A 16590-nucleotide genomic window follows, 5' to 3' on the forward strand; every position below is an offset into this window, starting at 1 on the left:
TGTCACATGTGCATCTTGCAGCGATCATCTCGCGTCAGATCAGCTGATCAAAAGAAGAGCTGCAGATGATAAGTGGCGCTTCTCAGGGCTCCTGCGGCCTGAGATTACGGTCATGGACGATGGACCTTGTCCTGTGAATCGATTCATGTCAATGCTGCTACAGCAGCTGCTATTGGCGCCCTACTGTCAGGTACAGACTATATGGAGCTTGTGGCAGTCTGTATGCAGGGGATCATTAGTGTTCTCCAAACTGCTGAAACCTGCATCCATTGCTCCGCTGAGGACGGGTGAGCAATAACCACTTGGGGTTACACTTAATAATTTATTTTTTATTTTAGTTTTTAAAAATTGAATATGCAAATTGTCAGAGTGAGGATACTTATAAGCCGTGCAAGCTCCTCTGGGAAATTAAATATTTAACATGACTTAGGATAAAAACAAAAATAGAATGTCAATTTGTTTGCAGACACCGGTGTTGCCACTCGTCAGTGCAAAGTATGAGATCTGATTTGGCTAGATGAGAGTGGAGTGGGGTGAAAAGGGTATCGTTTCTCCTTCTGGAGAGTGGTAAGCCAAGCCTGGCATGTCAGAGTGAGGAGGCTTTTATAAGTCATGTGTGCTACAATTTGCAGATGTAAATTGCTTAGAGTCGAATGCATGGCTTATAAGTCTCCTCACTCTTGACATGCCAGGCTTGGCTTACCACTCTCCACAAGGAGAAACTATATCCCTTATAGCAAAGTGGAAACAACATTGAAAAAAGTAAAAACTCTTCTCTCGCAGATACTCACAACCTTATCTCGTCCACGGGGCTAAAGGCCAGCACATTGAAGCAGCTGGGGCAAGTGGTTTTACAGCAGCCAGTGACTCAGGACATGGCGGTAAATATATGTATACCAACTTATACGCGTTCAGTTGCGGGGATTATTTCTTTGCAGAAATGTCATATTGTAGCTGAGGAAGGAGGAAACAATCTGATCACTCGTTCCTCTGTTACCGCAGCCGTGTATGTTTTACATTGAATCATAGAATGGGAGAGTTGGAAGGGACCTTCTGGGTCATCTGGTCCAGATGAAACGCTGTGGTGTTTCTGATAAAACCTACTTTAAAGCGCCAGTAGGACTAGGCTGACAAGTACAAGGAGCGAGTCCCCATGGGTATACATAAGGAAAGACCAAGGGAAGTGGGGCAGGGAGAAGCCGTGTACCTCTTAGGCTGCAGTCACACGTTCAGTATTTGGTCAGTATTTCTCATCAGTATTTGTAAGCCAGAACCAGGAGTGGGTGATAAATCCAGAAGTGGTGACGTGTTTCTATTATACTTTTTCTCGCCTTGTTTTGGCTTCCAAATACTGAGGTAAAATACTGACCAAATACTAATAGTTTGACTGCAGCCTAACTCATAATAGGGTCATCGTGCTCAGCCGGGGTTTCAACTTCTGATCACGTCAATCATGGACGTGTTGGGTCTTTGTATCATTGATGGTCTCATGCAGGAAACCCCTCCATGATGACGACCATACGCTTTACGAGGGTAGATTGCATTCAGGAAATGTCTGAGGTATCTGTGCCGAAGACTAAACTGTTGGTTTCTGACAATGTTGGGAGGTCCTCCATTGTGTGCAAATTGAACATCGCATTTGGGTGGGTTAAGTCCCCAATAAACATTAGATGAAAGTTGTCCAAGCTCAATGATTTCTGCAGGATTTGCGGACCATCTAATGTGTATGGGGGGCTTCTTGACTTCGGGATCCGACCACTAGAATTTCAGCGGACGATCCTTTTGTTTGGCGCAGAGGTAAGACTCTGGCAGCGGCATTCTCGTAGAGAAGATAGGAGCCCTCGGCTCGCTGTGGTCTGTGTATGGGGGAGATGGGAGAGACAGCTGTCTGACAAGCATAATAAAGTGCAATGGATGCAGCAATAATAATGGAGCTTTCTCCTACGCCTCATTGGGGGACACAGGACCATGGGTGTTATGCTGCTGCCAGTAGGAGGACACTAAATAAACACATAAAGAATTAACTCCTCCTTTGCAGTATACACCCCTTGACTGGCCAGTAATGACCCAGTTCTTGCTTAGTGTCTGTAGGAGGCACTTGGGTCTGTTTCAGACCTCACTGTTTTTATTTTATTTTTATTTTCTGTAAATTTTTATTTTTTAATTAACGGAGTGAAGGGGGCGACGGATTCCTTTCTAGGATCCGCTCTCCCCCGAACCATCAACAGGTGAGTATACCTCCCCGTACCTCTCCTGCGACGAACGGGGCACGCCTAATCTACACCAGGGCGACGGTTCCTATATGGTTCCGATCTCCCCCCTGTAAGATGGCGAGCACATAGAGTATACCTCTTATGTGCATCTCCCAGGCTCCTCCACAATCAAGCCCTCACCTTGGCGTCATCTAGTCCCCATGGTAGCCGTAAGTCCCCCGCGGCAGGCACGTCCGTAAGTCCCCCGCGGCAGGCACGTCCGTAAGTCCCCCGCGGCAGGCACGTCCGTAAGTCCCCCGCGGCAGGCACGTCCGTAAGTCCCCCGCGGCAGGCACGTCCGTGAGTCCCCCGCGGCAGGCACGTCCTTGAGTCCCCCGCGGCAGGCACGTCCGTGAGTCCCCCGCGGCAGGCACGTCCGTGAGTCCCCCGCGGCAGGCACGTCCGTGAGTCCCCCGCGGCAGGCACGTCCGTGAGTCCCCCGCGGCAGGCACGTCCGTGAGTCCCCCGCGGCAGGCACGTCCGTGAGTCCCCCGCGGCAGGCACGTCCGTGAGTCCCCCGCGGCAGGCACGTCCGTGAGTCCCCCGCGGCAGGCACGTCCGTGAGTCCCCCGCGGCAGGCACGTCCGTAAGTCCCCCGTGGCAGGCACGTCCGTATAAGTCCCCTGCGGCAGGCACACACTTCAGACGCTCTCCATCCCCTGGCATAGGGAGGATCGATTGAGCTGCAGGCTGCATCTTTGGTGAGTAATACCCTTCCTCACGCTGCCTGCGTGGGAAGGTGCGGTCCGGGTCCCTGGGGAGAGGTACTGCTGGCTAGATGCCAGCGGCGATCATTCGGCGCTATATCGCGGCCGCCGGCGCGCCCCATAAATTTAGTCCCCGGCATTTTCAGCCGCACTAGGCCTCAGTTAAAATTTCCGCCTACCGCCGAAACCCCGCCCACTTCTCAGGCGCTTCTCGTCCTGAAAGAGAAGAGTCCTGCAAATCTCAGGCGCCATCTTGGGGCTCCAGTTCTGTGGGGAAATCAGCTGAAAACGCTTCTTCTCCTCTCTTCCTCCCTGGGGACACCAGCACAGGACCGTGGGTAAGCTGCTCCACCCTATAGGGAAAAGCTTAACCCCTTCTTTGCACCATAGCCCTGCTATCGCAGTTTATTGGAGGTATAGACATACACTATGTCTTAATCTAAGGAGGCAAAATGGGGCAATAAAAAGCACACTGTGTTTTTTACTTCATGTGCCACTTGCAATTCTGCTTTGCCATGTGCCTACATTACTCTTTTGTGCCAGAACTGTGACCCGGCCTGTGCGCAGCCGCCTTCTGCCCCCGCCTCATATGTCTCCACTGACCCCATCGAGCCTAACCCTCCTGAGTGGGCTGCTTCCCTGTCACGTTCTATGGATTCTTTGGCCAAGGCATTGGACTCTTTCCGGGGATCTTCCCTAAGCCAGAACTCCCTTCTGTCGACCGCGATGGAATCTGGCGCCGGTACGGGGCCGTCCTGCCACAGTGGGCGTACGGTACTACGGGAATCCAGAAAAAGAACCCATGCCTTATCCCCCGTACACGCTCGAGCTTCAGCATCTACGAGCTCAACTTCTCGCTCCCCTTCCTCTGTGGGTCGCAGCGTACATGACTCGGAATACGAGTCGGAGGAATCTTTAACCCAAGACTCCTCGATTGGTCAGGAGACACTTGACTCCCTTATTGAGGCCGTTAACAAAACGCTAATGGTGGACGAGGAATCTGTATCCACTCAGGAACACGTCGTGTCTTTTAAAAAGACTAAACGCGTCCAAAAGATATTTGCTAATCACCCTGAGTTTCAGGACATTGTCCAAAAACACAGAGAACACCCGGATAAGCGATTTACAGCTCAAAAGGCCACGCAAGCTAAATATCCTTTCTCCAAGGAGCTGATGAAGGAGTTGCTTCTCTCTCCTTCTGTGGATCCTGCCGTATCGCATCTCGCATCTAAAACAATCCTGTCTCTGTCCGACGGCTCATCGGTCAAAAACCCTTCTGACCGTCAAATTTACTACCTGGCTCGCTCAGTCTTTGAGGCCTCAGGAGCAGCTCTCCTTCCGTCTTTTGCTGCTACCTGGGTGGCTAAGGCAATGCTTGCCTGGGCAGAGGTGTTAACCTCTACCGTCCACGGCAGTAATCTTCCCCCAGAGGCGACCAGAGTCGCTAACCCGATAGCTCTGGCCGGAGACTTCGTAGGTATCACTTCCATAGATGTGGCTAATTGCGCAGCGCAAGCGGCCGCAAACACAGTCTCCATCAGGAGGGCGATTGGCGAGCAGATTCTGCTTCTAAAAAGTCACTGACTTCTTTACCTTACCATCCTGGCCGTTTATTTGGGGAGAAACTAGACCAAATCATTTCTGACGCTACCGGAGGGAAGAGTAAATTTCTTCCTCAGCAGAAACCTACCCGGCCCTTTCGGAATCAACAACAGTTTCAGTTCCGGTCCTTTCGTAACAACTCCAGTTTGTCATCCTCTTCCTCTGGTTCGGGACGGCGGGGAGATAGAAACCCCCAGGTCTCATACAGACCTAACCGTTCCTGGAAGTCCAGACCGAGACCTTCTGACCCGAAGGCATCCGCATCCATTAAACCTTCTACACAATTACTCGTCAACGTGTCCGGCGGATGCCGACAAAGTAGGCGGACGCCTTCTTTCGTTCCGTCAAAATTGGCTCTCGGTCGTCCACGACGAGTGTGTCAGAGAGCTTGTGTCCTCCGGATACAAAAAAGAGTTTTCTTCCATTCCCCCCCCACACTTCTTCCAGTCCTCTCCCCCCAAATCAAGAGCGACACATCTTCTGCAGGCCATACAGGCGCTTCGAAGGGACGGTGTCATCGTTCCGGTCCCTCGAGACCAAAGGTTCAAAGGGTTTTACTCGAACCTATTCGTAGTCCCAAAGAAGGACAGGACTCTACGGCCCATACTAGACCTCAAGCTGTTAAACAAATTCATACGGGTTCAGGTACACTTCAGGATGGACTCGCTCCGTTCTGTTGTCGCGTCCCTGGAAAAAGGAGAGTTCCTTGCATCCATAGACATCAAGGATGCTTATCTCCACATCCCGATTTTTTTCCCCTCATCAGCAGTTCCTGCGCTTTGCAGTCCAGGACGAACACTTCCAGTTTGTGGCCTTGCCCTTCGGCCTCGCCACTGCCCCCAGAGTCTTCACGAAGGTCATGGCAGCTGTCATGGCCATTCTTCACGCTCCGGGAGTGGTAGTTCTTCCGTATCTGGACGACCTATTGATCAAAGGGCTGTCCCATTCTGCCTGCAAGGAGTCTAAGTATCACCGTGGATTCTCTTTCTCGCCTGGGTTGGAAAATCAACTTCAAGAAATCATCTCCGGTGCCGGCTCAGCAAATCTGCTTCCTGGGCATGATTTTGGACTCTTCCCGCGGGTTAGTCATTCTCCCTCCAGAGAAGGTCTTGTTCTTACAACAGGGAGCGCGCAAGCTCTCCCGCCCAGTCTCTCACTCTATTTGCTTCACGATGCGCATCCTCCGGAAAATGGTTGCGGCAATGGAAGCCGTTCCGTTTGCGCAGTTCCATCTCCGTCCCCTGCAACAGGCGCTACTGTTAGCCTGGGACAGGAGTCCATTTTCCCTTGACCGTCGTTTTCACCTATCCCCACAGATCAGGAAAACCCTCAGGCGGTGGACGCTATAGTCCTCCCTGAACCAAGGGAAGTCCTTTCTCCCAGTGCGCTGGTTAGTGGTGACCACCGATGCCAGCCTTTTGGGCTGGGTCGCAGTTTTCAATCACCACACGGCACAGGGTCGTTGGTCCACGTGACAGTCGCGTCTCCCAATCAATATCTTAGAGATTCGAGAGATCACACTTGCCTTACGCAACTTTCACCACCTTCTCGCAGGACACCCCATCAGAGTCCAATCCGACAACGCCACGGCCGTGGCGTATATCAACCGGCAAGGGGGAACCCGCAGCAGGGTGGCCATGCGCGAAGTCTCCCACATTCTACGCTGGGCCGAGAACAATCATTCGCTCATCTCAGCGATCCACATACCGGGTGTGGAGAATTGGGAAGCGGACTTCCTCAGTCACCATGGTCTTGCCTCGGGCGAGTGGTCACTCCATCCGGAAGTCTTCCAGCAGATTTGTCTTCGCTGGGGGACGCCGGATGTGGATCTCATGGCCTCCAGGCTAAACAACCAGGTTCCCCAGTTCATTGCTCGATCCCGCGATCCTTGCGCCATCGGAGCAGATGCTCTGGTCTTGTCGTGGCATCGGTTCCAGCTGCCGTACATATTTCTGCCTCTTCCTCTGCTCCCGAGAGTCATCAAGAAGATTAGGGCAGAGGGGAGACCGGTGATCCTCGTCGCGCCGGACTGGCCGAGCCGAGCATGGTACGCGGAACTCATCCAAATGGTCGCCGACGTTCTCTGGCGGCTTCCAGATCGCATGGATCTTCTCTCACAGGGCCCGTTTTGCCACCAGAACTCCGGGGCCCTGTCTTTGACTTCGTGGCTGTTGAATCCTGGATTTTAACCCAAGCCGGATTCTCTCCAGGAGTTTCTTCTACCATGATTCGTGCTAGGAAACAGGTTTGGAGTCAGGCCTTGCCCTAGCCTCGCTCAAGGGACAAGTGTCCGCATTGTCAGTTCTCTTCCAACGAAAGATCGCTTCCAGACTGCCGGTTAAGACGTTCATCCAAGGAGTTTCCCGGGTGGCCCCTCCTTATTGAATGCCATTGGCTTCATGGGATCTTAACTTGGTTCTCGGAGTTCTTCAGGAGGCCCCTTTCGAACCATTGCAGGACATTTCTCTCACCCTCCTTTCATGGAAGTTGGTCTTTCTAGTGGCAATTACGTCAATCAGGCGAGTCTCTGAGTTGGCGGCTCTCTCTTGCCGACCCCCTTTTCTGATTTTTCACTCAGACAAGGCAGTTCTGAGGACTTCTCCCTCTTTCCTGCCTAAAGTCGTCTCCTCTTTTCACCTGAATGAGGACATTGTCTTGCCGTCATTCTGTCTGGCACCAACCCATCGTATCTAGAAAGCTCTCCATACTCTTGATGTAGTTAGAGCTCTTCGGCGGTACATATCTCACATGGCTCCCTTCCGTAAATCGGATGTCCTTTTCGTGCTTCCGTGAGGGACATAGGAAAGGTCTACCCGCCTCAAAGACCACTCTAGCCAAGTGGATTTGCTCCACTATCCAGGAATCCTACCGCGTCAGGAACACCCCTGCCCCAGCAGGGATTAAGGCGCATTCGACTCGGTCGGTCGGTGATTCTTGGGCCATTCGGCACCAGGCGTCAGCACAACAGCTTTGCAAAGCTGCGACTTGGTCCAGTCAGCATACTTTCACGAAGCACTAACACGTTCATACTCAGGCTTCGGCAGATGCTGCCCTTGGCAGGCACATTCTGCAGACAGCGGTACCTCAGTAAGCCAGTGGTACATGCGGTTTGAGCAGTGCAATTACTCCCCACCCAGGGACTGCTTTAGGACGTCCCATGGTCCTGTGTCCCCTAATGAGGCGTAGGAGAAAAGGAGCTTTTTGTGTACTCACTGTAAAATCTTATTTTCTGAGCCAATCATTGGGGGACACAGCACCCACCCTGTTAGCCTATTGGCTTGTTGTTGTTTATTCCGCAGTTTTGACATAGTTTACTTGTCTTGGTTTTATTATACTCCTACTGCTTTACTACCGAACTGGGTCGTTACTGCAGAGGAGGAGTTAATTCTTTTATGTGTTTACTTAGTGTCCTCCTAGTGGCAAGCAGCATAACACCCATGGTCCTGTGTCCCCCAATGATTGGCTCGGAGAAACCGATTTTACGGTGAGTACATAAAAATCTCCTTTTTTGTAGTTGATTATCCACCTCATAGTAACTTCCAGTCTTAATTCACTCTATTTGATCAGAAAAAATGCTCTTAAAGAAATGATTTGTTGCATTAATGTTTTCTCCTGTTTTACCTCTTTGTATAATTTTTCCTTTTATAGTATTTTATTATTATTATTATTATTATGCTTTCATTTTTGCTTGTTCCTTGTTGCCAGGTAAGGACAGACCTGCAGGCACCTGTACCCCAGCCACATATAAAAGTGGTGACTGACTCCTTCCCACCATATAAATATAGCTGCCCGGTGGCCCTGGTAGGTATATATCACTTATACACAGCCTTCATCTTCAAAGATCCTGTACAAGTAGAAATAAAGAATTTTTATTTTTTTTATTTTTAATGGACTGGTCATGAAGGGGTTAGCAATTTGCAGCCTAAAAAATCTGCAGTGAAATTCTGACATGAAGCAGATTTCTGCATTGAGCTTCATCCATCGCAATGAGTTATCCATAAGACGGAATGATTGAAGGTCATTTCCATGTAAAATAAAAAACTAAAAACCCCTCAAATACCATGAAGACTGATAAATATTAGACAATTTAATTTCCTTCTATACTTCGTCAAGTTGCAAAATCCCGTGGCCACAATTAGAAGGAAAATTACATGACATCTTCCATTCTATTTAGAATTGAGAGTCCTCAGTGGTTGATACCTTTTAATGGCTAACTGAAAAGATGGTAACAAATTGCAAGCTTTCGAGACTACATACGTCTCTTCATCAGGCAAAGACTAAAACAAATTCTGAAGAATCACATATTTATGCACAACATAGTATAGAAAAAAAAAAAAAAAGGAGAGGGGAAAAAAAACATGGATAAGCCAGTTGACATAAAGCAGAATTACCATGGGTGATAAACAGTTACGTCCATAAATATTGGGCCAATTCTTAGATAAGGATTGTTTTATTGTCCTGTGATTAGGGTCTGGTTCTGTTGTGATGACCCCACATGGTCTGATGGGCAAGTTCATTAGTTGATGTAAAAAGACATAAATGCGTGTGACACATTCATTCCTGCATTTAGCGTGTCAAAGGTCGTGTCATCAGTTTATATTCCCAGACTCTCCTGTCTTTCTGCGAATTGAAGTTACCCTTTACATGGTACCAAGATATATTTCTTTCCTGTATCTTCCATTCTGTCTTCTTTTTTCAGGACCTGGGCTTGGCTACACAGCGGGGGAGAGGAAAGTGTAAAAATATTTTCTGCAATTTCATGTATACCAACAGACATAAGCCGAAAACCTGTCCTAACTGTGGATTCAGCCTGACAAAGGACAAAGCAGAGAAAGAAACCAGATCTGTGAGTCTTTATACATGGTTTCCAAATAAATTGCAAGTCTGCTTTATTAGAGATCGCCTAAATATTGACTTTTATGGGACTCCGACATAAAAAGTTGGATTGGCCACAGTTCGTCGGCTGAAACCCAACCGGTTCCCAGGTCGATCCCGGTCCTGGCCTACATTCGACAAGAGAACTTGCTCTCAACCTCAAGATATGTTATCAGACAACTATATTATCTCATTGGGTGAAAAATCGGTACGGCGCCCTTTATATAGTCCCTATCTGAAGGCGCCATCTGTATGCTGACTTATACAATATATTCTAATGGACTGTACATCAGTCTGACAGCATTCTTATAGGGCAAGGAGTATTTAGTTAAGCCCCCAATCAGATTTAGGTATTCTTTTGTTCGCAAAGATCAAAAAATATGTAGTGGGTACTGATTATCCTTGTGGGGACTTCCAGCTGCTGTGGGGGTCTTATAGGCCAGGCAATGCTTCCTGTGAAAAAGGGTATGCATATTAGCTCTCCTCAAGAAGAAATACAGCTGTCTCTAGTGCCACCTATCGGAGGTAATTACGCTATAAGACAAGGACTTAAAAGGGTGGTCTGAAACTAACATTTTTTTTACATTCTAAATGCTCCTTACAATTTGCGCTGACAGTGCGCTCTCTTGGCAGCTCGTCACTTCTTATTAGAGCCAGGGAAGGAGCGCACTGTCACTGTGCACTGAAAAGAATATTGCCCACTAACAAGGGAGCATGTTCAGTACAGCAAGGACTAGCCCAGTCCCTGAAGTGGACGTGACTGATGATGCTTTGTTTCTAAATGGAGTCAGAGGCTAAGGCAGTGACTGTATTCTCTACGCCCTGATGACGTCCTGTTTGAGTATTCCAGCATGCACTTGGGATTCTCAAGTGAAACCTTATCAAAATTGAAGTAGGTAAAAAAAAATAAAGCAATTACATAGAGTCGAGGGGGAATGGTAAGGACTTTTTAATTAAGTAGTAGAGCATAGATTAGATTATTATAGTAAATAAACAGATGTTTAGGATTAAAATCAATGTTAATTTCAGACCACCCCTTTAAGTACCTCCTTAAAAAAAGAAAGAAATTTAAGGATAGTTGTTTTGGTAGATGAGGGTTTGTTTTGGAGGAAACTCTGGATTGGCCTGTATTTACACTGGCTGATGCATTCCTAAGACGATCGTTGCCTGATAAATCGGCTGCTGATCACCCGATGAATGAAGAAAGCGCTCAATCTTCAGGTGAAATGATTATTAAGCAAGTTTAAAGAAAAAATTCACATTCTCCACAGCACAACCTCTTGTGTGAACAGGACAAGTGCTGCCAAGAACTATAAAAGTGTATGCGCACAGAACAGTCATCTACCGATCGTTCTTGTGATCATGGGAATTGCAGTCTAAACCGGTTATTAAACAAGTAGATGTCTCCAATGAGATGTCTTTGATCTGGAGGAGACCACCTTTGTGTTGCCTCCGACTAGCACTGTGTATCTCACCGCCGGCGGTCACTCTGACGTAGCTGCCACTGATCATGTCTAATAGACAATTTATTATTACAGGAATCCCCCATTTGTATTTCCACTGACCTGAGTGTGCGCGAGTCTCTTACCCAAAGCCAAAAAGAAGTCCAGCGACAGTCCACCGTGCAGCTCCTCCGCAAATCTGTTCAGATCCCTGAGAATGAGTCTGAGTTATCCGAAACATTCAGTCTGATCCAAGAGCTGAACAGTTCTCGGCTAGTGCTCTCTGATGTCAGCGATGGCACGGTCACCATAGAGCAGACCTCCTGGGCCAACGTCTACGAGTCTCCATCCGACCAGTGTCTTCTTTGTGAAACCCAGTTATACAAGAGCGACAAGAAGTGAGTTGCTTTGTTTTTTTCAGTATCTGTTGCGCTAATAATTTTTCCTCTACATTCACTGTGTATGGGAGCAGTAGAGCGCATGTTTCCCCACCTCTCCATCCACTGTGTATGGGAGCAGTAGTGGGCATGGTTCACCACCTCTCCATCCACTGTATGGGAGCAGTAGTGGGCATGGTTCACCACCTCTCCATCCACTGTGTATAGGAGCAGTAGTGCGCATGTTTCACCACCTCTCCATCCACTGTGTATGGGAGCAGTAGTGGGCATGGTTCACCACCTCTCCATCCACTGTATGGGAGCAGTAGTGGGCATGGTTCACCACCTCTCCCATCCACTGTGTATGGGAGCAGTAGTGGGCATGGTTCACCACCTCTCCATCCACTGTGTATAGGAGCAGTAGTGGGCATGGTTCACCACCTCTCCATCCACTGTGTATAGGAGCAGTAGTGCGCATGTTTCACCACCTCTCCATCCACTGTGTATAGGAGCAGTAGTGCGCATGTTTCACCACCTCTCCATCCACTGTGTATGAGAGCAGTAGTGGGCATGGTTCACCACCTCTCCATCCACTGTATGGGAGCAGTAGTGGGCATGGTTCACCACCTCTCCATCCACTGTGTATAGGAGCAGTAGTGCGCATGTTTCACCACCTCTCCATCCACTGTGTATGAGAGCAGTAGTGCGCATGTTTCACCACCTCTCCATCCACTGTGTATATGGTAGCAGTAGTGAACATTCTTCACCACTTCTCAATCCACTGTATGGGAGCAGTAGTGGGCATGGTTCACCACCTCTCCATCCACTGTATGGGAGCAGTAGTGGGCATGGTTCACCACTAGTGTTGAGCATTCCGATACTGCAAGTATCGGGTATCGGCCGATACTTGCTGTATCGGAATTCCGATACCGAGATCCGATATTTTTGTGATATCGGGTATCGGTATCGAAACAACATTAATGTAAAAATGTGTAAAAGAGAGAATTAAAATAAAAAATATTGCTATACTCACCTCTCCGACGCAGCCTGCACCTTACCGAGGGAAGCGGCAGCGTTCTTTGTTTAAAATTCGCGCTTTTCTTTCCTTTACGTGAGTCCCGGCTTGTGATTGGTTGCGTGCCGCCCATGTGACCGGCACGCAACCAATCACAGCAAGCCGTGACGTAATTTCAGGTCCTTCAGGATTTTAAAATTACGTTCCGGCGTTGTGATTGGTTGCGTCGCAGTCACATGGGAGACGCAACCAATCACAGCAAGCCGTGACGTAATTTCAGGTCCTTAAGGATTTTAAAATTACGTCCCGGCTTTGTGATTGGTTGCGTCGCAGTCACATGGGACACGCAACCAATCACAAGCCGTGACGTCACGGGAGGCTGGACACGCACGCATTTTAAAATGGGCGCGTGTCCAGCCTCCCGTGACGTCCCGGCTTGTGATTGGTTGCGCCGCGGTCAACCAATCACAAGCCGGGAGGCTGGACACGCGCCCATTTTAAAATTTTAAAATGCGCGCGTGTCCAGCCTCCCGGCTTGTGATTGGTTGACCGCGGCGCAACCAATCACAAGCCGGGACGTCACGGGAGGCTGGACACGCGCCCATTTTAAAAAGCGCGCGTGTCCAGCCTCCCGTGACGTCACGGCTTGTGATTGGTTAATGGCGGCCATGTTGCCGGGACGCGGACCAATCACATCAAGCCGTGACGTAATTTCGTCACGGCTTGCTGTGATTGGTCCGCGTCCCGGCAACATGGCGCCGTGACCAATCATAAGCCGGGACATCACTGGAGGCTGGACACGCGCGCTTTTTAAAATATGCGCGTGTCCAGCCTCCCGTGACGTCCCGGCTTGTGATTGGTTAATGGCGGCCATGTTGCCGGGACGCGGACCAATCACAGCAAGCCGTGACGTAATTTCGTCACGGCTTGCTGTGATTGGTCCGCGTCCCGGCAACATGGCCGCCCTGACCAATCACAAGCCGGGACTTCACGTAACCAAGTAAAAGCGCGAATTTTAAACAACGCTGCCGGTTCCCTCGCTGAGGTCCAGGCTGCGTCGGAGGGTGAGTATAGCGATATTTTTTATTTTAATTCTTTCTTTTACACATTTATATGGATCCCAGGGCCTGAAGGAGAGTTTCCTCTCCTTCAGACCCTGGGAACCATCAGGAATACCGTCCGATACTTGAGTCCCATTGACTTGTATTGGTATCGGGTATCGGTATCGGATTGGATCCGATACTTTGCCGGTATCGGCCGATACTTTCCGATACCGATACTTTCAAGTATCGGACGGTATCGCTCAACACTATTCACCACCTCTCCATCCACTGTGTATAGGAGCAGTAGTGCGCATGTTTCACCACCTCTCCATCCACTGTGTATAGGAGCAGTAGTGTGCATGTTTCACCACCTCTCCATCCACTGTATAGGAGCAGTAGTGGGCATGTTTCATCACCTCTCCATCCACTGTGTATAGGAGCAGTAGTGCGCATGTTTCATCACCTCTCCATCCACTGTGTATGGGAGCAGTAGTGGGTATGTTTCACCACCTCTCCATCCACTGTGTATGGGAGCAGTAGTGGGTATGTTTCATCACCTCTCCATCCACTGTGTATGGGAGCAGTAGTGGGCATGTTTCACCACCTCTCCATCCACTGTGTATGGGAGCAGTAGTGCGCATGTTTCACCACCTCTCCATCCACTGTATAGGAGCAGTAGTGCGCATGTTTCACCACCTCTCCATCCACTGTGTATGGGAGCAGTAGTGCGCATGTTTCACCACCTCTCCATCCACTGTATAGGAGCAGTAGTGCGCATGTTTCATCACCTCTCCATCCATTGTATAGGAGCAGTAGTGCGCATGTTTCACCACCTCTCCATCCACTGTGTATGGGAGCAGTAGTGCGCATGTTTCACCTCTCTCTCCCCATCCATCATTCAATTTATATTCACTTTACCGTACAGGTTTATTATTTTCATAATTTATGATATTGTGATAGTTCATCCTTTTATGGATGTGGCAATGCCAAATATATTTGTCTTTTTTATTTTCATTTTTTTTTAACTGTGAAAAGCTGAATTTCTCCATCGCCACATTCGGGGCACAGGACCATGGGTGTTATGCTGCTGTCACTAGGAGGCTAACACTAAGTTGAGACAAAAAAGGTTAGCTCCTCCCCTGCAGTATACACCCTCATGCTGGCTTCCAGAGACCCAGTTCAAGCTTAGTGTCCGTAGGAGGCACACTGGAATTTTTAACCTTTGTATTCCAGACGAAGGGGGCGACGGATTCTTTCATGTTCCGATCTTCCCCGAACCAACAACAGGCGAGCACGGGAGTTTCACCTCTCCGTGTCCTCTCCTGGGACGTGGGATGCCACTGCCTGAGCTAACCCTTTTGGGCGACGGGCCCTTTCAAGGGCACCGATCTCCCCCCGACTCTCAGACGAGCACTGGTGTTTTTACCTCCAGTATCCTGTTCTGTAGCCAGGCCTTTCATTGCCGGACATCTGCCCTGCCCACCAGGTTTCACCCTCGGCTGTACAGAGGCATTCTTTCACCGTGGCGTCCGTGCAGCCCCAACTGCATCACCACTGAAAAAGCGGATGATGACAGGTGGCGGACGGTTCCTCTTCACCCCCCTTTTCAGGGGATGGTGGATGAAGGCTCCCCATTCCCTGCACCGTCTCATTCTTGAGATCCTGACAGGTTCCTGTGGGCAACAACTCACTTTCTCCCTCCTTTCGGGGTAAGTGCCTCAGGGGGGGTCGGTCGCTTTGCGGTCCGGAGGGCTCCTTTTTACCGGCGGCACGTTTTTCCCTGGGCCACTTAGCCTCCGGCGTCCAGCGGCTGCGCGCCGGGCCGAAGCCGCAAATTTAGCCCCCGGCTTCGGCCTAGCACAGGCCGCATCCCAATAGGCTCCGCCCCCCTTTTTGCGGTATCCTGCGGCGCCGCCCCCCGGTCCTGGCGCTTCTCACCGGCTGTGAGATCTCCCTTCTCTAATCTCGGCGGCCATCTTAGATTCTCCTCTGCACGGCGCAGCTCCAGCGTTCCAGCCGCAGCTTCCTGCACGTGCAGCGTTTTGTTCGCCGACCGTCACCAGCTACTGCCGACTCTCTCTCTCCCTTGTTACGGGACACAGGACCTCGGGTAAGGAGACCACGTCAGGTTCTCCCCTGCAGTACGCCCTCGCTTCCTTAGTTATAGACCCTGTGGTCTATCTTACATTAATAATAATAATAATAATTTTTATTTATATAGCGCCAACATATTCATTACATGATGTACATTAGGGTACATCATGTCCCAGACAAGATCTAAAGCCGCCTCAAAGGTGCATACTACCTTTTTTTCTGCGTGTACCACCTGCCAGGCTCCACTCCCTCGGCCTCAGCCTTCCCCCCTCTGCTCAGCCTGCGATGCCCCAAGTGCCCAGGAGCCCTCCACCGCCACCGACCCCGGGGTAGCTAGTCCCCCTGCGTGGGTCGCTTCACTATCTCAGTCCGTGGATTTTTTAGCCAATGCCATCAAATCCGTTCAGAACCCCTCTGGGGAGCGGGGTAATCCTTTTCATGGTTTAAGAGATCCCTCTAACAGGGGAATCGTCGGCGAGCAGGGGCCGCTCTCTCCGGAAAGAGGCACGGTCATCCAGAAAACGGATCCGCACTTCCTCTCCTGAGCGCTCTCCTCTTCAATCAGGTTCTGGCAGCTCCACCTCTCGCTCACCCTCTCTAGGGGCTTGTAGCGTTCACGACTCGGTATATGAGTCTGATGCATCCTTAGACCCGGATGCTCCGGAGTTTAGATCTACAGTTGACTCTCTCATTGAGGCAGTCAATCACACTCTCGAAGTGGACAATGACCCTAACTCGACTCCGGACTACTGTCTCCTTTACTAGAGCCAAGCGTTCCCATAAGACATTCGCCTCTCACCCAGATTTCCTGGATATAGTCAGGCGACATAGGGAGCGTCCGGATAAGCGTTTCACGGGCAAAAAGGCCCTGGAATCGAAGTATCCCTTTTCCGCAGATCTTGTTAAGGACTGGAAGGAATCCCCATTAGTAGATCCTCCGGTTTCGCGCCTAGCTTCAAAAACTCTCTTATCCGTTCCAGATGGCGCCTCAATTAAGAACCCCACAGAACGTCAGCTAGATTCCCTAGCTCGCTCTGTTTACGAAGCCTCTGGTTCTTCTCTACTTCCCTCCTTCGCCGCGGCTTGGGTGACCAAGGCGATGGTTTCCTGGGCAGATGCTCTAGCAAAATCGGTATGGGAACAGGCTCTCCCGTCTGAGGTGGCGGACCTTGCCAAGCAGATT

At 49.9% G+C, this 16590-nt stretch overlaps 1 protein-coding gene across 1 annotated transcript in view; it reads left to right on the top strand.

The window, feature by feature from the left end:
- HMGXB3 (HMG-box containing 3) overlaps positions 1 to 16590 on the top strand; it is a 71454-nt gene that overhangs the window by 27698 nt on the left and 27166 nt on the right. Inside the window, exons 9-12 of the mRNA XM_077266310.1 lie at positions 784 to 881; positions 8267 to 8362; positions 9261 to 9407; positions 10975 to 11276. Coding sequence (XP_077122425.1) covers positions 784 to 881; positions 8267 to 8362; positions 9261 to 9407; positions 10975 to 11276 — 643 coding nt within the window. The remainder of the gene's footprint in view (positions 1 to 783; positions 882 to 8266; positions 8363 to 9260; positions 9408 to 10974; positions 11277 to 16590) is intronic.

The sequence above is a fragment of the Ranitomeya variabilis genome, chromosome 5 (genome assembly GCF_051348905.1).
Source record: "Ranitomeya variabilis isolate aRanVar5 chromosome 5, aRanVar5.hap1, whole genome shotgun sequence".
NCBI classification, from domain to species: Eukaryota; Metazoa; Chordata; class Amphibia; order Anura; family Dendrobatidae; genus Ranitomeya; species Ranitomeya variabilis.